General features: G+C 56.0%; 2 protein-coding genes across 2 annotated transcripts in view; one reads left to right on the top strand and one right to left on the bottom strand.

Annotated features, from left to right (window-relative positions):
* pfdn5 (prefoldin 5) overlaps positions 1–7575 on the top strand; it is a 161165-nt gene extending 153590 nt beyond the window's left edge. Inside the window, exon 8 of the mRNA XM_072564758.1 lies at positions 4569–7575. Coding sequence (XP_072420859.1) covers positions 4569–4648 — 80 coding nt within the window. The 3' untranslated portion in view covers positions 4649–7575. The remainder of the gene's footprint in view (positions 1–4568) is intronic.
* The window catches only part of LOC140468612 (uncharacterized), a 1157363-nt gene that overhangs the window by 391024 nt on the left and 742394 nt on the right, over positions 1–23945 (bottom strand). The window lies entirely within an intron of this gene.

Here is a 23945-nt window from a genome sequence, read left to right on the forward strand (position 1 = left end):
TGGGTGAGGGAGCCTGTGATTTGGGGGTGACGCCCCGGGTGAGAGAGGGAGCGGGAGATTTGGGGGTGACGCCCCGGGTGGGTGAGGGAGCGGGAGATTTGGGGTTGACGCCCCGGGTGAGTGAGGGAGCCTGTGATTTGTGGGTGACGCCCCGGGTGGGTGAGCGAGCGGGAGATTTGGGGGTGACGCCCCGGGTGAGTGAGGGAACGGGAGATTTGGGGGTGACGCCCCGGGTGAGTGAGGGAGCCTGTGATTTGGGGGTGACGCCCCGGGTGAGTGAGGGAACGGGAGATTTGGGGGTGACGCCCCGGGTGAGTGAGGGAGCCTGTGATTTGGGGGTGACGCCCCGGGTGAGTGAGGGAGCGGGAGATTTGGGGGTGACGCCCCGGGTGAGTGAGGGAACGGGAGATTTGGGGGTGACGCCCCGGGTGAGTGAGGGAACGGGAGATTTGGGGGTGACGCCCCGGGTGAGTGAGGGAGCGGGAGATTTGGGGGTGACGCCCCGGGTGAGTGAGGGAGCGGGAGATTTGGGGGTGACGCCCCGGGTGAGTGAGGGAGCGGGAGATTTGGGGGTCACGCCCCGGGTGAGTGAGGGAGCGGGAGATTTGGGGGTGACGCCCCGGGTGAGTGAGGGAGCGGGAGATTTGGGGGTGACGCCCCGGGTGAGTGAGGGAGCGGGAGATTTGGGGGTGACGCCCCGGGTGAGTGAGGGAACGGGAGATTTGGGGGTGACGCCCCGGGTGAGTGAGGGAGCCGGAGATTTGGGGGTGACGCCCCGGGTGAGTGAGGGAGCGGGAGATTTGGGGGTGACGCCCCGGGTGAGTGAGGCAGCCTGTGATTTGGGGGTGACGCCCCGGGTGAGTGAGGGAGCGGGAGATTTGGGGGTGACGCCCCGGGCGAGTGAGGGAGCCTGTGATTTGGGGGTGACCCCCCGGGTGAGTGAGGGAGCGGGAGATTTGGGGGTGACGCCCCGGGTGAGAGAGGGAGCCTGTGATTTGGGGGTGACCTCCCGGGTGAGTGAGAGAGCGGGAGATTTGGGGGTGACGCCCCGGGTGAGTGAGGGAACGGGAGATTTGGGGGTGACGCCCCGGGTGAGTGAGGGAACGGGAGATTTGGGGGTGACGCCCCGGGTGGGTGAGGGAGCGGGAGATTTGGGGGTGACGCCCCGGGTGAGTGAGGGAGCCTGTGATTTGGGGGTGACGCCCCGGGTGAGTGAGGGAGCGGGAGATTTGGGGGTGACGCCCCGGGTGAGTGAGGGAGCGGGAGATTTGGGGGTGACGCCCCGGGTGAGTGAGGGAGCCTGTGATTTGGGGGTGACCCCCCGGGTGAGTGAGGGAACGGGAGATTTGGGGGTGACGCCCCGGGTGAGTGAGGGAGCGGGAGATTTGGGGGTGACGCCCCGGGTGAGTGAGGGAACGGGAGATTTGGGGGTGACGCCCCGGGTGAGTGAGGGAGCGGGAGATTTGGGGGTGACGCCCCGGGTGAGCGAGGGAGCCTGTGATTTGGGGGTGACGCCCCGGGTGAGTGAGGGAGCGGGAGATTTGGGGTTGACGCCCCGGGTGAGTGAGGGAGCGGGAGATTTGGGGGTGACCCCCCGGGTGAGTGAGGGAGCGGGAGATTTGGGGGTGACGCCCCGGGTGAGTGAGGGAACGGGAGATTTGGGGGTGACGCCCCGGGTGAGTGAGGGAACGGGAGATTTGGGGGTGACGCCCCGGGTGAGTGAGGGAGCCTGTGATTTGGGGTGACCCCCCGGGTGAGTGAGGGAGCGGGAGATTTGGGGGTGACGCCCCGGGTGAGTGAGGGAGCGGGAGATTTGGGGGTGACGCCCCGGGTGAGTGAGGGAACGGGAGATTTGGGGGTGACGCCCCGGGTGAGTGAGGGAACGGGAGATTTGGGGGTGACGCCCCGGGTGAGTGAGGGAGCGGGAGATTTGGGGGTGACGCCCCGGGTGAGTGAGGGAGCGGGAGATTTGGGGGTGACGCCCCGGGTGAGTGAGGGAACGGGAGATTTGGGGGTGACGCCCCGGGTGAGTGAGGGAACGGGAGATTTGGGGGTGACGCCCCGGGTGGGTGAGGGAGACTGTGATTTGGGGGTGACCCCCCGGGTGAGTGAGGGAGCGGGAGATTTGGGGGTGACCCCCCGGGTGAGTGAGGGAGCAGGAGATTTGGGGGTGACCCCCCGGGTGAGTGAGGGAGCGGGTGATTTGGGGGTGACGCCTCGGGTGAGTGAGGGAGCGGGAGATTTGGGGGTGACGCCCCGGGTGAGTGAGGCAGCCTGTGATTTGGGGGTGACCCCCCGGGTGAGTGAGGGAGCGGGAGATTTGGGGGTGACGCCCCGGGTGAGTGAGGGAGCCTGTGATTTGGGGGTGACCCCCCGGGTGAGTGAGGGAGCGGGAGATTTGGGGGTGACCCCCCGGGTGAGTGAGGGAGCGGGAGATTTGGGGGTGACCCCCCGGGTGAGTGAGGGAGCGGGAGATTTGGGGGTGACGCCCCGGGTGAGTGAGGGAGCCTGTGATTTGGGGGTGACGCCCCGGGTGAGTGAGGGAGCCTGTGATTTGGGGGTGACGCCCCGGGTGAGTGAGCGAGCGGGAGATTTGGGGGTGACGCCCCGGGTGAGTGAGGGAGCGGGAGATTTGGGGGTGACGCCCCGGGTGAGTGAGGGAACGGGAGATTTGGGGGTGACCCCCCGGGTGAGTGAGGGAGCGGGAGATTTGGGGGTGACGCCCCGGGTGAGTGAGGGAGCCTGTGATTTGGGGGTGACGCCCCGGGTGAGTGAGGGAGCGGGAGATTTGGGGGTGACGCCCCGGGTGAGTGAGGGAGCCTGTGATTTGGGGGTGACCCCCCGGGTGGGTGAGGGAGCCTGTGATTTGGGGATGACGCCCCAGGTGGGTGAGGGAGCGGGAGATTTGGGGGTGACGCCCTGGGTGAGTGAGGGAGCGGGAGATTTGGGGGTGACGCCCCGGGTGAGTGAGGGAACGGGAGATTTGGGGGTGACGCCCCGGGTGGGTGAGGGAGCGGGAGATTTGGGGGTGACGCCCCGGGTGAGTGAGGGAGCGGGAGATTTGGGGGTGACCCCCCGGGTGAGTGAGGGAACGGGAGATTTGGGGGTGACGCCCCGGGTGAGTGAGGGAGCGGGAGATTTGGGGGTGACCCCCCGGGTGAGTGTGGGAGCGGGAGATTTGGGGGTGACGCCCCGGGTGAGTGAGGGAACGGGAGATTTGGGGGTGACGCCCCGGGTGAGTGAGGGAGCGGGAGATTTGGGGGTGACGCCCCGGGTGAGTGAGGGAGCCTGTGATTTGGGGGTGACGCCCCGGGTGAGTGAGGGAGCGGGAGATTTGGGGGTGACGCCCCGGGTGAGTGAGGGAGCCTGTGATTTGGGGGTGACGCCCCGGGTGAGTGAGGGAGCGGGAGATTTGGGGGTGACGCCCCGGGTGAGTGAGGGAGCGGGAGATTTGGGGGTGACCCCCCGGGTGAGTGAGGGAGCGGGAGATTTGGGGGTGACGCCCCGGGTGAGTGAGGGAACGGGAGATTTGGGGGTGACGCCCCGGGTGGGTGAGGGAGCGGGAGATTTGGGGGTGACGCCCCGGGTGGGTGAGGGAGCCTGTGATTTGTGGGTGACGCCCCGGGTGAGTGAGGGAACGGGAGATTTGGGGGTGACGCCCCGGGTGAGTGAGGGAGCCTGTGATTTGGGGGTGACGCCCTGGGTGAGTGAGGGAGCCTGTGATTTGGGGGTGACCCCCCGGGTGAGTGAGGGAGCCTGTGATTTGTGGGTGACGCCCCGGGTGAGTGAGGGAGCGGGAGATTTGGGGGTGACGCCCCGGGTGAGTGAGGGAGCCTGTGATTTGTGGGTGACGCCCCGGGTGAGTGAGGGAACGGGAGATTTGGGGTTGACGCCCCGGGTGAGTGAGGGAGCCTGTGATTTGGGGGTGACCCCCCGGGTGAGTGAGGGAACGGGAGATTTGGGGGTGACGCCCCGGGTGAGTGAGGGAGCCTGTGATTTGGGGGTGACCCCCCGGGTGAGTGAGGGAGCCTGTGATTTGGGGATGACGCCCCGGGTGGGTGAGGGAGCCTGTGATTTGGGGGTGACGCCCCGGGTGAGTGAGGGAACGGGAGATTTGGGGGTGACGCCCCAGGTGAGTGAGGGAGCCTGTGATTTGGGGGTGACCCCCCGGGTGAGTGAGGGAGCGGGAGATTTGGGGGTGACGCCCCGGGTGAGTGAGGGAGCGGGAGATTTGGGGGTGACGCCCCGGGTGAGTGAGGGAACGGGAGATTTGGGGGTGACGCCCCGGGTGAGTGAGGGAGCCTGTGATTTGGGGGTGACGCCCCGGGTGGGTGAGGGAGCGGGAGATTTGGGGGTGACGCCCCGGGTGAGTGAGGGAGCGGGAGATTTGGGGGTGACGCCCCGGGTGAGCGAGGGAACGGGAGATTTGGGGGTGACGCCCCGGGTGGGTGAGGGAGCGGGAGATTTGGGGGTGACGCCCCGGGTGAGTGAGGGAGCGGGAGATTTGGGGGTGACGCCCCGGGTGAGCGAGGGAGCGGGAGATTGAATATGGTTTGTTCTCTCTGCAGCAGTCACCGAAATGCTGAACCAGAGGATCCAGCACATGGCAGCGATGAACACGTCACAGTCAGGGGTCTCCAAGGCCTAAGTATTGTTCCATACCCCACTGCCCTGTGACCTCCTGTCAGACACACAGCCTGGTCTCAACACCTATGGGTCAGGATTAACTGGAACATCGATGGACGTTTGTTATAACAGCGTGTAACCTCGTCATACACCGAGTACCTGTCTATCTGTAACCGAGGGTTACCGTGAGTGTGTAACCTGGTTACCGTGAGTGTGGAACAGTGTGTAACCTGGTTAGTGTGAGTGTGGAACAGAGTGTAACCTCGTCATACACCGAGTACCTGTCTATCTGTAACCGAGGGTTACCGTGAGTGTGTAACCTGGTTACCGTGAGTGTGGAACAGTGTGTAACCTGGTTACCGTGAGTGTGGAACAGAGTGTAACCTGGTTAGTGTGAGTGTGGAACAGAGTGTAACCTCGTCATACACCGAGTACCTGTCCATCTGTAACCCGGGGTTACCGTGAGTGTGTAACCTGGTTACCGTGAGTGTGGAACAGTGTGTAACCTGGTTACCGTGAGTGTGGAACAGAGTGTAACCTGGTTAGTGTGAGTGTGGAACAGAGTGTAACCTCGTCATACACCGAGTACCTGTCCATCTGTAACCCGGGGTTACCGTGAGTGTGTAACCTGGTTACCGTGAGTGTGGAACAGAGTGTAACCTCGTCATACACCGAGTACCTGTCCATCTGTAACCCGGGGTTACCGTGAGTGTGTAACCTGGTTAGTGTGAGTGTGGAACAGTGTGTAACCTGGTTAGTGTGAGTGTGTAACAGTGTGTAACCTCGTCACACACCGAGTACCTGTCCATCTGTAACCCGGGGTTACCGTGAGTGTGGAACAGTGTGTAACCTGGTTAGTGTGAGTGTGGAACAGTGTGTAACCTGGTTAGTGTGAGTGTGTAACAGTGTGTAACCTCATCATACACCGAGCACCTGTCCATCTGTAACCCGGGGTTACCGTGAGTGTGGAACAGTGTGTAACCTGGTTAGTGTGAGTGTGTAATAGTGTGTAACCTCGTCATACACCGAGTACCTGTCCATCTGTAACCCGGGGTTACCGTGAGTGTGTAAACCGGGGTTACCGTGAGTGTGGAACAGAGTGTAACCTGGTTAGTGTGAGTGTGTAATAGTGTGTAACCTCGTCATACACCGAGTACCTGTCCATCTGTAACCCGGGGTTACCGTGAGTGTGTAAACCGGGGTTACCGTGAGTGTGGAACAGTGTGTAACCTGGTTAGTGTGAGTGTGTAACAGTGTGTAACCTCATCATACACCGAGCACCTGTCCATCTGTAACCCGGGGTTACCGTGAGTGTGTAACAGTCTGTAACCTGGTTAGTGTGAGCGTGTAAGAGTATGTAACCTGGTTAGAGAGAGCGTGTAACAGTGAGTAACCTGGTTACCGTGTGCGTGTGACTGTGTGTAACCTGGTTAGAGAGAGCATGTAACAGTGTGTAACCTGGTTACCGTGTGCGTGTGACCGTGTGTAACTTGTTTAGTGAGAGTGTGTAACCTGGTTACCATGAGTGTGTAACAGTGTGTAACCTGGTTAGTGAGAGCGTGTAACAGTGTGTATCCTGGTTACCGTGTGCGTGTAACAGTGTGTAACCTGGTTAGAGTGAGCGTGTAACAGCATGTAACCTGGTTACCGTGTGTGTGTAACCATGTGTAACCTGGTTAGAGTGAGTGTGTAACAGTGTGTAACCTGGTTACCGTGTGCGTATAACAGTGTGTAACCTGGTTAGTGTGAGCGTGTAACCGTGTGTAACCTGGTTACCGTGTGCCTGTAACAGTGTGTAAACTGGTTAGAGTGAGTGTGTAACAGTGTGTAACCTGGTTACCGTGTGCGTGTAACCGTGGGTAAACTGGTTAGAGTGAGCGTGTAACCTGGTTACCGTGTGCGTGTAACCGTGTGTAACCTGGTTAGTGTGAGCGTGTAACCGTGTGTAACCTGGTTACCGTGTGCGTGTAATCATGTGTAACCTGGTTAGTATGAGTGTGTAACAGTGTGTAACCTGGTTAGAGTGAGCGTGGAACTGTGTGTAACCTGGTTAGTGTGAGCGTGTAACCGTGTGTAACCTGGTTACCATGTGCGTGTAATCATGTGTAACCTGGTTAGTATGAGTGTGTAACAGTGTGTAACCTGGTGAGAGTGAGTGTGTAACAGTGTGTAACCTGGTTACTGTGTGCAAGTAAAAGTGTGTAACCTGGTTACCGTGAGCGTGCAACCGTGTGTAACCTGGTTAGAGTGAGCGTGTAACTGTGTAACCTGGTTACCGTGTGCGTGTAACCTGGTTAGTGTGAGCGTGTAACCGTGTGTAACCTGGTTACCGTGTGCATGTAACAGTGTGTAACCTGGTTAGAGTGAGTGTGTAACCGTGTGTAACCTGGTTACCGTGTGCGTGTAACAGTGTGTAACCTGGTTAGTGTGAGCGTGTAACCGTGTGTAACCTGGTTACCATGTGCATGTAATCGTGTGTAACCTGGTTAGTGTGAGCGTGTAACCGTGTGTAACCTGGTTACCGTGTGCATGTAACAGTGTGTAACCTTGTTAGAGTGAGTGTGTAACCTGGTTACCGTGTGCGTGTAACCATGTGTAACCTGGTTAGTGTGAGCGTGTAACCGTGTGTAACCTGGTCACCGTGTGCATGTAACAGTGTGTAACCTTGTTAGAGTGAGTGTGTAACAGTGTGTAACCTGGTTACCGTGTGCGTGTAACAGTGTGTAACCTGGTTAGAGTGAGTGTGTAACAGTGTGTAACCTGGTTACCGTGTGCGTGTAACCATGTGTAACCTGGTTAGAGTGAGCGTGTAACAGTGTGTAACCTGGTTACCGTGTGCGTGTAACAGTGTGTAACCTGGTTAGTGTGAGCGTGTAACAGTGTGTAACCTTGTTAGAGTGAGTGTGTAACAGTGTGTAACCTGGTTACCGTGTGCGTGTAACAGTGTGTAACCTGGTTAGAGTGAGCCTGTAACACTGTGTAACCTGGTTACAGTTATAGTGTAACAGTGTGTAACCAGGTTAGTGTGAGCGTGTAAGCGTGTGTAACCTGGTTAGAGTGAGCGTGTAACAGTGTGTAACCTGGTTAGTGTGAGCGTGTAACCGTGTGTAACCTGGTTACCATGTGCATGTAACAGTGTGTAACCTGGTTACCGTGTGCATGTAACAGTGTGTAACCTGGTTAGAGTGAGTGTGTAACAGTGTGTAACCTGGTTACCGTGTGCGTGTAACCATGTGTAACCTGGTGAGAGTGAGCGTGTAACAGTGTGTAACCTGGTTACCGTGTGCGTGTAACAGTGTGTAACCTGGTTAGTGTGAGCGTGTAACCGTGTGTAACCTGGTTACCGTGTGCGTGTAACAGTGTGTAACCTGGTTACCGTGTGCGTGTAACAGTGTGTAACATGGTTATTGTGAGCGTGTAAGCGTGTGTAACCTGGTTACCGTGTGCATGTAACAGTGTGTAACCTGGTTACCGTGTGAGTGTAACAGTGTGTAACCTGATTAGAGTGAGCGTGTAACAGTGTGTAACCTGGTTAGTGTGAGCGTGTAATCGTGTGTAACCTGGTTACCGTGTGCGTGTAACCGTGTGTAACCTGGTTAGTGTGAGCGTGTAACCTGGTTACCATGTGCGTGTAACCGTGTGTAACCTGGTTATCATGTGCGTGTAACAGTGTGTAACCTGGTTAGTGTGAGCGAGTAATCGTGTGTAACCTGGTTACCATGTGCGTGTAACAGTGTGTATCCTGGTTACCATGTGCATGTAACAGTGTGTAACCTGGTTAGTGTGAGCGTGTAACTGTGTGTAACCTGGTTACCATGTGTGTGTAACAGTGTGTAACCTGGTTAGAGGGAGCGTGTAACAGTGTGTAACCTGGTTACCGTGTGCGTGTAACAGTGTGTAACCTGGTTAGTGTGAGCGTGTAACAGTGTGTAACCTGGTTACCGTGTGAGTGTAACAGTGTGTAACCTGGTTAGAGTGAGCGCGTAACAGTGTGTAACCTGGTTACCGTGTGCGTGTAATCGTGTGTAACCTGGTTAGTGTGAGCGTGTAACAGTGTGTAACCTGGTTAGTATGAGCGTGTAACCGTGTGTAACCTGGTTACCATGTGCGTGTAACAGTGTGTAACCTGGTTACGGTGTGTAACCTGGTTAATGTGAGCGTGTAACTGTGTGTAACCTGGTTACCGTGTGCGTGTAACAGTGTGTAACCTGGTTAGTGTGAGCGTGTAACAGTGTGTAACCTGGTTACCGTGTGCGTGTAACCGTGTGTAATCTGGTTAGTGTGAGCGTGTAACAGTGTGTAACCAGGTTACCGTGTTCGTGTAACCGTGTATAACCTGGTTAGTATGAGCGTGTAACAGTGTGTAACCTGGTTAGTGTGAGCGTGTAACTGTGTAACCTGGTTACTGTGTGCGTGTAACAGTGTGTAACCTGGTTAGAGTGAGCGTGTAACAGCATGTAACCTGGTTACCGTGTGCGTGTAACCATGTGTAACCTGGTTAGAGTGAGTGTGTAACCGTGTGTAACCTGGTTAGTATGAGCGCGTAACAGTGTGTAACCTGGTTACTGTGTGCATGTAATCGTGTGTAACCTGGTTACCGTGTGCATGTAACAGTGTGTAACCTGGTTAGAGTGAGTGTGTAACAGTGTGTAACCTGGTTACCGTGTGCATGTAATCGTGTGTAACCTGGTTACTGTGAGCGTGTTACAGTGTGTAACCTGGTTACCGTGTGCGTGTAACCGTGTGTAACCTGGTTAGTATGAGTGTGTAACAGTGTGTAACCTGGTTACCGTGTTCATGTAACCGTGTGTAACCTGGTTAGTATGAGCGTGTTACAGTGTGTAACCTGGTTACCGTGTGCGTGTAACCGTGTGTAACCTGGTTAGTATGAGTGTGTAACAGTGTGTAACCTGGTTACCGTGTGCGTGTAACCGTGTGTAACCTGGTTAGTATGAGCGTGTAACAGTGTGTAACCTGGTTACCGTGTTCATGTAACCGCGTGTAACCTGGTTAGTATGAGCGTGTTACAGTGTGTAACCTGGTTACCATGTGCGTGTAATCGTGTGTAACCTGGTTAGTATGAGTGTGTAACAGTGTGTAACCTGGTTACCGTGTTCATGTAACCATGTGTAACCTGGTTAGTGTGAGCGTGTAACAGTGTGTAACCTGGTTACCGTGTTCGTGTAACCGTGTGTAACCTGGTTACCTTGTGGTTGTAACCTGGTTACCGTGAGCGTGTAACCATGTGTAACCTGGTTACTGTGTTCGTGTAACCGTGTGTAACCTGGTTACCGTGTGTGTGTAACCTGGTTACCGTGTGTGTGTAACCTGGTTAGTGTGAGTGTGTAACCTGGTTAGAGTGAGTGTGTAACAGTGTGTAACCTGGTTAGTGTGAGTGTGTAACCTGGTTAGTGTGAGTGTGTAACAGGCTGTGTCATTATTCTGAGCACATAGTGGGCTGTAACGTTGGTGTACTGTGAGGAATGTGACCAGGTTTGAACCTGTCACAGGGTGGGTGTAATCTTTCAGCTGGTCCTCTCAGTGTTGACCCTCTGTTGGGTGTTTCCCTGAGTCTGTCCCGATTGTCATTCAGGCTCCATTATAATTACACTCTACAATTCTTATCGCTTGTGTGAAATCTGTGAAGTGTTGAAACTAGTCAACCCTGGGACAGGTCTTAGAAATCACTTCAGCTCTCTCTCGCTCACTGTCTCTCACACTCACTGTCTCTCACACTCACTGTCTCTCACACTCACTGTCTCTCACACTCTCTCACACTCTCGCTGTCTCTCACACTCTCACACTCTCTCACACTCTCTCACACTCTCTCACACTCTCTCACACTCTCTCACACTCTCTCACTGTCTCTCTCACACTCTCTCACACTCTCACACTCTCACACTCTCACACTCTCTCACTGTCTCTCACACTCTCACACTCTCTCACACTCTCTCACACTCTCTCACACTCTCTCACACTCTCACACACTCTCTCACTGTCTCTCTCACACTCTCTCACACTCTCTCACACTCTCACACTCTCACACTCTCTCACTGTCTCTCTCACAGTCTCTCTCACACTCTCTCACACTCTCTCACACTCTCTCACACTCTCTCACACTCTCACACACTCTCTCACACTCTCTCACACTCTCTCACACTCTCAGTCTCTCACATTCTCTCACACTCTCTCTCTCTCACACTCTCTCACACTGTCTCTCACACTCTCTCACACTCTCTCACACTCTCTCACACTCTCACTCTCGCTGTCTCTCACACTCTCTCAGTCTCTCACACTCTCTCACACTCTCTCACACTCTCTCACACTCTCTCAGTCTCTCACACTCTCTCACACTCTCACTCTCGCTGTCTCTCACACTCTCTCACACTCTCTCACACTCTCTCACACTCTCTCACACTCTCTCACACTCTCTCACACTCTCTCACACTCTCTCAGTCTCTCTCAGTCTCTCTCACACTCTCACACTCTCGCTGTCTCTCACACTCTCTCACTCTCGCTGTCTCTCACACTCTCTCACACTCTCTCACACTCTCACTCTCGCTGTCTCTCACACTCTCTCACTCTCGCTGTCTCTCACTCTCTCACACTCTCGCTGTCTCTCACACTCTCTCACACTCTCTCACACTCTCTCACACTCTCTCAGTCTCTCACACTCTCTCACTCTCGCTGTCTCTCACACTCTCTCACACTCTCTCACACTCTCTCACACTCTCTCACACTCTCTCAGTCTCTCACACTCTCTCACACTCTCTCAGTCTCTCACACTCTCTCACACTCTCTCACACTCTCTCACACTCTCTCACACTCTCTCACACTCTCTCACACTCTCTCAGTCTCTCACACTCTCTCAGTCTCTCACACTCTCTCACACTCTCTCACTCTCGCTGTCTCTCACACTCTCTCACACTCTCTCACACTCTCTCTCACACTCTCTCACTCTCGCTGTCTCTCACACTCTCTCACACTCTCTCACACTCTCTCACACTCTCTCACACTCTCTCAGTCTCTCACACTCTCTCACACTCTCTCACTCTCGCTGTCTCTCACACTCTCTCACTCTCGCTGTCTCTCACACTCTCTCACACTCTCTCACACTCTCTCACACTCTCTCTCACACTCTCTCACTCTCGCTGTCTCTCACACTCTCTCACACTCTCTCACACTCTCTCACACTCTCTCACACTCTCTCACACTCTCTCACACTCTCACTCTCGCTGTCTCTCACACTCTCTGTCTCACTCTCTCTCTGTCTCTCTCTTTCGCTATTTCTCACTCTCACTATCTCTCTTTCACTCTCTGTCTCTCACTCTGTCTCTCACACTCGCTGTCTCTCACTCTTGCTCTCTCTCGCTGTCTCTCTCTCTTTCGCTATTTCTCACTCGCTGTCTCGCTGTTTCGCTCTCTCTCTCGCTGTCTTTCTCTCTCTCTCACTGTCTCTCACACTATCTCACTCTCGCTGTCTCTCACTATCTCTCTTGCTGTCTCTCTCACTCTCTCTCTCGCTGTCTCTCACACTGTCTCACTCTCGCTGTCTCTCTCTCGCTGTCTCTCACACTCTCTCTCTCGCTGTCTCTCACACTGTCTCACTCTCGCTGTCTCTCTCTCGCTGTCTCTCACACTCTCTCTCTCGCTGTCTCTCACACTCTCTCTCTCGCTGTCTCTCACACTGTCTCACTCTCGCTGTCTCTCACACTCTGTCGTCTCTCTCTTACTGTCTGTCTCACTCACTCTCGCTGTCTCTCTCGCTATCTCTCTTTGTCTCTCTCGCTGTCGCTATCTCTCTCTCTCTCGCTATCTCTCTCTGTCTCTCTCTCTCTCTCTGTCTCTCTCTCTCTCTCACTGTCTCTCACACTCTCTCTCGCTGTCTCTCTCTCTCTCGCTATCTCTCTCTGTCTCTCTCTCTCTCTCTCTCTCTCTCTCACTGTCTCTCTCTCTCTCACTGTCTCTCTCTCTCTCGCTGTCTCTCTCTCTCTCGCTATCTCTCTCTGTCTCTCTCTCTCTCTCTCTCTCTCTCTCTCTCGCTAAGTCTCACTGTCTCTCTCTCTCTCTCTCTCTCTCTCGCTATCTCTCTCTGTCTGTCTCTCTCTCTCTGTCTCTCTCTGTCTCTCTCTCTGTCTCTCTCTCTCTCTCTCGCTAAGTCTCACTGTCTCTCTCTCTCTCGCTGTCTCTCTCTCTCTCGCTATCTCTCTCTGTCTCTCTCTCTCTCTCTCTCTCTCTCTCTCTCTCTCTCTCTCTCGCTATCTCTCTCTGTCTCTCTCTCTCTCTCTGTCTCTCTCTGTCTCTCTCTCTCTCGCTATCTCTCTCTCTCTCTCTCTCTCTCTCTCCCTCTGATGCGTATCCCTCTTCCCTCTATGTGACACCCCACAACACTCCAGCCCCCCTGTCTAACCCCTTGGTCTGCCTCTGTAACATACGTGAGAAGTTTATTTGTCGATTCCTGACCCCGGGTCACCCATAAAGACAGAAAATGAGAACCTTACCCCCCCCCCCCCCCCCCCCCACGGTCTCACTCAAAGAAAGGCACGTGTCTGGAGACCGTTACACACACAGAGGGGGGGGGCGGAGAAAGGGATACTGACAAACAGGGGTCAGCTCTGCTGCCTCACGGAGCCAGGGAGCCGGGTTCGATCCCACCCTCGGGCAGCTGTGTGTCTGTGTGCAGTCTGGACATTCTCTCCCCCCCCCCCCCCCCCCCCGTGTCTGCGTGGGTTCCCTCTGGTTTACTCCCACAGCCTCCCCCCACACGGCGGGGGGTTCAGGGGGATTGACCACAGGAAGCGCAGGGTGACAGGGATAGATGGGATGCTCTTTGGAGAGTCAGTATGGACGGGATGGGCTGAATGGACAGTTTCCACACTGTGGGGAATCTGTGAAGTGGAGACGTGCACAAGGACAGAGAGGGGCACACACACTGACACAGGGACAGGGACACACACACACACACAGGGACACACACAGACACACACACACACAGGGACACACACAGACACACACACACAGACACAGGGACACACACACTGACACAGGGACAGGGACACACACACACACACACAGGGACACACACAGACACACACACACACAGGGACACACACAGACACACACACACAGACACAGGGACACACAGACAGACACAGGGACACACACACTGAGAGAGGGACACACACACACACACACAGACACAGGGACACACACACTGACACAGGGACAGGGACACACACACACACACAGGGACACACACAGACACAGGGACACAGACACACACACACACACACACAGACACAGGGACACACAGACAGACACAGGGACACACACACTGAGAGAGGGACACACACACACACACACACACACACACAGGGACACACAGATAGACACAGGGACACACACACTGAGACAGGGACACACACACACACACACACACAGGGACACACAGATAGACACAGGGACACACACACTGAGACAGGGACACACACACACACACACACACACACACAGGGACACACACATGCACACACACACAGACAGGGACACACACACGCACACACAGACAGGGACACACACACGCACACACACACACAGGGACACACACACTGAGACAGGGACACACACACACACACAGGGACACACACACACACACAGACACAGGGACACACACACACAGACACAGGGACACACACACACAGACAGGGACAGGGACACACACTGAGACAGGGACACACACACTGAGACAGGGACACACACACACACACACACAGACACAGGGACACACACACACACACACTGACACAGACACAGGGACACACACACACACTGACACAGGGACACACACACACAGACACAGGGACACACACACACAGACACAGGGACACACACACACAGACACAGGGACACACACACACAGACAGGGACAGGGACACACACTGAGACAGGGACACACACACACTGAGACAGGGACAGGGACACACACTGAGACAGGGACAGGGGGACACACTGAGACAGGGACACGGACACACACTGAGACAGGGACACACACTGAGACAGGGACACACACACACTGAGACAGGGACACACACTGAGACAGGGACAGGGACACACACTGAGATAGGGACAGGGACACACACTGAGACAGGGACAGGGACACACACTGAGACAGGGACAGGGACACACACTGAGACAGGGACACACACACACTGAGACAGGGACAGGGACACACACTGAGATAGGGACAGGGACACACACTGAGACAGGGACAGGGACACACACTGAGACAGGGACACACACACACTGAGACAGGGACAGGGACACACACTGAGACAGGGACAGGGACACACACTGAGACAGGGACACACACACACTGAGATAGGGACACGGACACACACTGAGACAGGGACACGGACACACACTGAGACAGGGACACAGACACACACTGAGATAGGGACAGGGACACACACTGAGATAGGGACAGGGACACACACTGAGACAGGGACAGGGGGACACACTGAGACAGGGACACACACACACTGAGACAGGGACAGGGACACACACTGAGACAGGGACAGGGACACACACTGAGACAGGGACAGGGGGACACACTGAGACAGGGACACACACACACTGAGACAGGGACAGGGACACACACTGAGACAGGGACAGGGACACACACTGAGACAGGGACACACACACACTGAGACAGGGACAGGGACACACACTGAGACAGGGACAGGGGGACACACTGAGACAGGGACACACACTGAGACAGGGACACACACTGAGACAGGGACAGGGACACACACTGAGACAGGGACAGGGACACACACTGAGACAGGGACACGGACACACACTGAGACAGGGACACACACACACTGAGACAGGGACACACACACACTGAGATAGGGACACACACACACTGAGATAGGGACACACACACACTGAGACAGGGACAGGGACACACACTGAGACAGGGACACACACACACTGAGACAGGGACACACACACACTGAGACAGGGACAGGGACACACACTGAGACAGGGACACACACACACTGAGACAGGGACACACACACACTGAGACAGGGACAGGGACACACACTGAGACAGGGACAGGGACACACACTGAGACAGGGACACACACACACTGAGACAGGGACACACACACACTGAGACAGGGACAGGGACACACACTGAGACAGGGACAGGGACACACACACACTGAGACAGGGACACACACACACTGAGACAGGGACACACACACACACACACTGACACAGGGACACACACACACAGACACAGGGACACACACACACAGACACAGGGACACACACACACAGACACAGGGACACACACACACAGACACAGGGACACACACACACAGACAGGGACAGGGACACACACTGAGACAGGGACACACACACACTGAGACAGGGACACACACTGAGACAGGGACAGGGACACACACTGAGATAGGGACAGGGACACACACTGAGACAGGGACAGGGACACACACTGAGACAGGGACAGGGACACACACTGAGATAGGGACAGGGACACACACTGAGACAGGGACAGGGACACACACTGAGATAGGGACAGGGACACACACTGAGACAGGGACACTGACACACACTGAGACAGGGACACACACTGAGACAGGGACAGGGACACAGACACACACTGAGACAGGGACACACACACACTGAGATAGGGACACGGACACACACTGAGACAGGGACGGGGGACACACTGAGACAGGGACAGGGGGACACACTGAGACAGGGACACACACTGAGACAGGGACACACACTGAGACAGGGACAGGGACACACACTGAGACAGGGACAGGGACACACACTGAGACAGGGACAGGGACACGGACACACACTGAGACAGGGACACACACTGAGACAGGGACAGGGACACACACTGAGACAGGGACAGGGACACACACTGAGACAGGGACACGGACACACACTGAGACAGGGACAGGGACACACACTGAGACAGGGACAGGGACACACACTGAGATAGGGACAGGGACACACACTGAGACAGGGACAGGGACACACACTGAGATAGGGACAGGGACACACACTGAGACAGGGACACAGACACACACTGAGACAGGGACAGGGACACACACTGAGATAGGGACAGGGACACACACTGAGACAGGGACACAGACACACACTGAGATAGGGACAGGGACACACACTGAGACAGGGACACGGGGACACACTGAGATAGGGACAGGGACACACACTGAGACAGGGACAGGGACACACACTGAGATAGGGACAGGGACACACACTGAGACAGGGACAGGGACACACACTGAGACAGGGACAGGGACACACACTGAGATAGGGACAGGGACACACACTGAGACAGGGACAGGGACACACACTGAGATAGGGACAGGGACACACACTGAGACAGGGACACACACACACTGAGACAGGGACACACACACACACACACTGACACAGACACAGGGACACACACACACTGAGATAGGGACAGGGACACACACTGAGACAGGGACACACACACACTGAGACAGGGACAGGGACACACACTGAGACAGGGACAGGGACACACACTGAGACAGGGACAGGGACACACACTGAGATAGGGACAGGGACACACACTGAGACAGGGACACACACTGAGATAGGGACAGGGACACACACTGAGATAGGGACAGGGACACACACTGAGACAGGGACACACACTGAGATAGGGACACACACACACACACACTGACACAGACACAGGGACACACACACACACAGACACAGGGACACACACACACACACAGACACGGACACACACTGACACAGGGACGGACACACACACACACACACACACACACACTGAGATAGGGACAGGGACACACACTGAGACAGGGACACACACTGAGATAGGGACACACACACACACACACTGACACAGACACAGGGACACACACACACACAGACACAGGGACACACACACACACACAGACACGGACACACACTGACACAGGGACGGACACACACACACACACACACACACACACTGACACAGGGACACACACACACACTGAGATAGGGACAGGGACACACACTGAGACAGGGACAGGGACACACACTGAGACAGGGACAGGGACACACACTGAGACAGGGACAGGGACACATACTGAGATAGGGACAGGGACACACACTGAGACAGGGACACAGACACACACTGAGACAGGGACACACACTGAGACAGGGACAGGGACACACACTGAGATAGGGACAGGGACACACACTGAGACAGGGACAGGGACACACACTGAGACAGGGACAGGGACACACACTGAGACAGGGACAGGGACACACACTGAGACAGGGACAGGGACACACACTGAGACAGGGACAGGGACACACACTGAGATAGGGACAGGGACACACACTGAGACAGGGACAGGGACACACACTGAGACAGGGACAGGGACACACACTGAGATAGGGACAGGGACACACACTGAGATAGGGACAGGGACACACACTGAGACAGGGACAGGGACACACACTGAGATAGGGACAGGGACACACACTGAGACAGGGACAGGGACACACACTGAGACAGGGACAGGGACACACACTGAGATAGGGACACACACTGAGACAGGGACAGGGACACACACTGAGATAGGGACACAGACACACACTGAGACAGGGACAGGGACACACACTGAGATAGGGACACAGACACACACTGAGACAGGGACAGGGGGACACACTGAGACAGGGACAGGGACACGGACACACACTGAGACAGGGACACACACTGAGACAGGGACAGGGACACACACTGAGATAGGGACAGGGACACACACTGAGATAGGGACAGGGACACACACTGAGACAGGGACAGGGACACACACTGAGATAGGGACAGGGACACACACTGAGATAGGGACACAGACACACACTGAGACAGGGACAGGGGGACACACTGAGACAGGGACACACACTGAGACAGGGACACGGACACACACTGAGACAGGGACAGGGACACACACTGAGACAGGGACAGGGACACACACTGAGACAGGGACAGGGACACACACTGAGACAGGGACAGGGACACGCACTGAGACAGGGACAGGGACACGCACTGAGACAGGGACAGGGACACACACTGAGATAGGGACAGGGACACACACTGAGACAGGGACAGGGACACACACTGAGACAGGGACAGGGACACACACTGAGATAGGGACAGGGACACACACTGAGACAGGGACAGGGACACACACTGAGATAGGGACACAGACACACACTGAGACAGGGACAGGGACACACACTGAGACAGGGACAGGGACACACACTGAGACAGGGACACGGACACACACTGAGACAGGGACAGGGACACACACTGAGACAGGGACACGGACACACACTGAGACAGGGACAGGGACACACACTGAGATAGGGACAGGGACACACACTGAGATAGGGACAGGGACACACACTGAGATAGGGACAGGGACACACACTGAGATAGGGACACAGACACACTGAGACAGGGACACACACTGAGATAGGGACAGGGACACACACTGAGACAGGGACAGGGACACACACTGAGACAGGGACACGGACACACACTGAGACAGGGACAGGGACACACACTGAGACAGGGACATACTGAGATAGGGACAGGGACACACACTGAGACAGGGACAGGGACACACACTGAGACAGGGACACAGACACACACTGAGACAGGGACAGGGACACACACTGAGATAGGGACAGGGACACACACTGAGACAGGGACAGGGACACACACTGGGACAGGGACACATACTGAGATAGGGACAGGGACACACACTGAGATAGGGACAGGGACACACACTGAGACAGGGACAGGGACAGGGACACACACTGAGACAGGGACAGGGACACACACTGAGACAGGGACAGGGACACACACTGAGACAGGGACAGGGACACACACTGAGACAGGGACAGGGACACACACTGAGATAGGGACAGGGACACACACTGAGACAGGGACAGGGACACACACTGAGACAGGGACAGGGACACACACTGAGATAGGGACACACACTGAGATAGGGACAGGTACACACACTGAGATCGGGACAGGGACACACACTGAGACAGGGACAGGGGGACACACTGAGACAGGGACACACACTGAGACAGGGACAGGGGGACACACTGAGACAGGGACACACACTGAGACAGGGACACACACTGAGATAGGGACAGGGACACACACTGAGACAGGGACAGGGACACACACTGAGACAGGGACACGGACACACACTGAGACAGGGACAGGGACACACACTGAGATAGGGACAGGGACACACACTGAGATCGGGACAGGGACACATACTGAGATAGGGACAGGGACACATACTGAGATAGGGACAGGGACACACACTGAGACAGGGACAGGGACACACACTGAGACAGGGACAGGGACACACACTGAGACAGGGACAGGGACACACACTGAGACCGGGACAGGGACACACACTGAGACAGGGACACAGACACACACTGAGACAGGGACAGGGACACACACTGAGACAGGGACAGGGACACACACTGAGACAGGGACACAGACACACACTGAGACAGGGACAGGGACACACACTGAGATAGGGACAGGGACACACACTGAGACAGGGACACAGACACACACTGAGACAGGGACACAGACACACACTGAGACAGGGACACGGGGACACACTGAGATAGGGACACGGGGACACACACTGGGACAGGGACACGGACACACACTGAGACAGGGACAGGGGGACACACTGAGACAGGGACACACACTGAGACAGGGACACACACTGAGACAGGGACACACACTGAGACAGGGACAGGGACACACACTGAGACAGGGACAGGGACACACACTGAGACAGGGACAGGGACACACACTGAGATAGGGACAGGGACACACACTGAGATAGGGACAGGGACACACACTGAGATAGGGACACGGACACACACTGAGATAGGGACAGGGACACACACTGAGACAGGGACACAGACACACACTGAGATAGGGACAGGGACACACACTGAGATAGGGACACGGGGACACACACTGAGATAGGGACAGGGACACACACTGAGATAGGGACAGGGACACACACTGAGACAGGGACAGGGACACATACTGAGACAGGGACAGGGACACACACTGAGATAGGGACAGGGACACACACTGAGACAGCGACACACACTGAGACAGGGACAGGGGGACACACTGAGACAGGGACACGGACACACACTGAGACAGGGACACAGACACACACTGAGATAGGGACAGGGACACACACTGAGATAGGGACAGGGACACACACTGAGACAGGGACACACACTGAGACAGGGACACGGACACACACTGAGACAGGGACAGGGACACACACTGAGACAGGGACAGGGACACGCACTGAGATAGGGACACTGACACACACTGAGACAGGGACAGGGACACACACTGGGACAGGGACAGGGACACACACTGAGACAGGGACAGGGACACACACTGAGATAGGGACAGGGACACACACTGAGACAGGGACAGGGACACGCACTGAGATAGGGACAGGGACACACACTGAGACAGGGACACAGACACACACTGAGACAGGGACACGGACACACACTGAGACAGGGACACACACTGAGATAGGGACACGGACACACACTGAGACAGGGACAGGGACACACACTGAGACAGGGACAGGGACACACACTGAGATAGGGACACAGACACACACTGAGACAGGGACAGGGACACACACTGAGACAGGGACACACACTGAGACAGGGACAGGGACACACACTGAGACAGGGACAGGGACACACACTGAGACAGGGACAGGGACACACACTGAGATAGGGACACGGACACACACTGAGATAGGGACACGGACACACACTGAGATAGGGACAGGGACACACACTGAGATAGGGACACGGACACACACTGAGATAGGGACAGGGACACACACTGAGATAGGGACAGGGACACACACTGAGATAGGGACACACACTGAGACAGGGACAGGGACACACACTGAGACAGGGACAGGGACACACACTGAGATAGGGACAGGGACACACACTGAGACGGGGACACAGAGACACACTGAGACAGGGACAGGGACACACACTGAGACAGGGACAGGGGGACACACTGAGACAGGGACAGGGACACACACTGAGACAGGGACAGGGACACACACTGAGACAGGGACAGGGACACACACTGAGACAGGGACACAGACACATACTGAGATAGGGACAGGGACACACACTGAGACAGGGACAGGGACACACACTGAGATAGGGACAGGGACACACACTGAGACAGGGACACGGACACACACTGAGACAGGGACAGGGACACACACTGAGACAGGGACAGGGACACACACTGAGACAGGGACAGGGACACACACTGAGATAGGGACAGGGACACACACTGAGACAGGGACACGGACACACACTGAGACAGGGACAGGGACACACACTGAGACAGGGACACGGACACACACTGAGACAGGGACAGGGACAGGGACACACACTGAGACAGGGACAGGGACACACACTGAGACAGGGACAGGGACAGGGACACACACTGAGATAGGGACAGGGACACACACTGAGACAGGGACAGGGACACACACTGAGATAGGGACAGGGACACACACTGAGACAGGGACAGGGACACACACTGAGATAGGGACAGGGACACACACTGAGACAGGGACACGGACACACACTGAGATAGGGACAGGGACACACACTGAGACAGGGACAGGGGGACACACTGAGACAGGGACAGGGACACACACTGAGACAGGGACAGGGACACACACTGAGACAGGGACACACACTGAGACAGGGACAGGGACACACACTGAGATAGGGACAGGGACACACACTGAGACAGGGACAGGGACACACACTGAGATAGGGACAGGGACACACACTGAGACAGGGACAGGGACACACACTGAGACAGGGACAGGGACACACACTGAGACAGGGACAGGGACACACACTGAGACAGGGACAGGGACACACACTGAGATAGGGACAGGGACACACACTGAGACAGGGACAGGGGGACACACTGAGACAGGGACAGGGACACACACTGAGACAGGGACACACACTGAGACAGGGACACAGACACACAGTGAGACAGGGACAGGGACACATACTGAGATAGGGACAGGGACACACACTGAGACAGGGACACAGACACACACTGAGACAGGGACAGGGAGACACACTGAGACAGGGACAGGGACACACACTGAGACAGGGACAGGGGGACACACTGAGACAGGGACACGGACACACACTGAGACAGGGACAGGGGGACACACTGAGATAGGGACAGGGACACACACTGAGACAGGGACAGGGACAGGGACACACACTGAGACAGGGACAGGGACACACACTGAGACAGGGACAGGGACACACACTGAGACAGGGACAGGGACACATACTGAGATAGGGACAGGGACACACACTGAGACAGGGACAGGGACACACACTGAGATAGGGACAGGGACACACACTGAGACAGGGACACAGACACATACTGAGACAGGGACAGGGACACACACTGAGATAGGGACACGGACACACACTGAGACAGGGACAGGGACACACACTGAGACAGGGACAGGGACACATACTGAGATAGGGACAGGGACACACACTGAGACAGGGACACAGACACACACTGAGACAGGGACAGGGAGACACACTGAGACAGGGACAGGGACACACACTGGGACAGGGACAGGGACACACACTGAGATAGGGACAGGGACACACACTGAGACAGGGACAGGGACACACACTGAGACAGGGACAGGGACACACACTGAGACAGGGACAGGGACACACACTGAGATAGGGACACGGACACACACTGAGACAGGGACAGGGACACACACTGAGACAGGGACAGGGACACACACTGAGACAGGGACAGGGACACACACTGAGACAGGGACAGGGGGACACACTGAGACAGGGACACACACTGAGATAGGGACACGGACACACACTGAGACAGGGACAGGGACACACACTGAGATAGGGACAGGGACACACACTGAGACAGGGACAGGGACACACACTGAGACAGGGACAGGGGGACACACTGAGATAGGGACAGGGACACACACTGAGACAGGGACAGGGACACACACTGAGACAGGGACAGGGACACACACTGAGACAGGGACA

This window comes from Chiloscyllium punctatum, chromosome 47 (assembly GCF_047496795.1).
Source record: "Chiloscyllium punctatum isolate Juve2018m chromosome 47, sChiPun1.3, whole genome shotgun sequence".
NCBI classification, from domain to species: domain Eukaryota; kingdom Metazoa; phylum Chordata; class Chondrichthyes; order Orectolobiformes; family Hemiscylliidae; genus Chiloscyllium; species Chiloscyllium punctatum.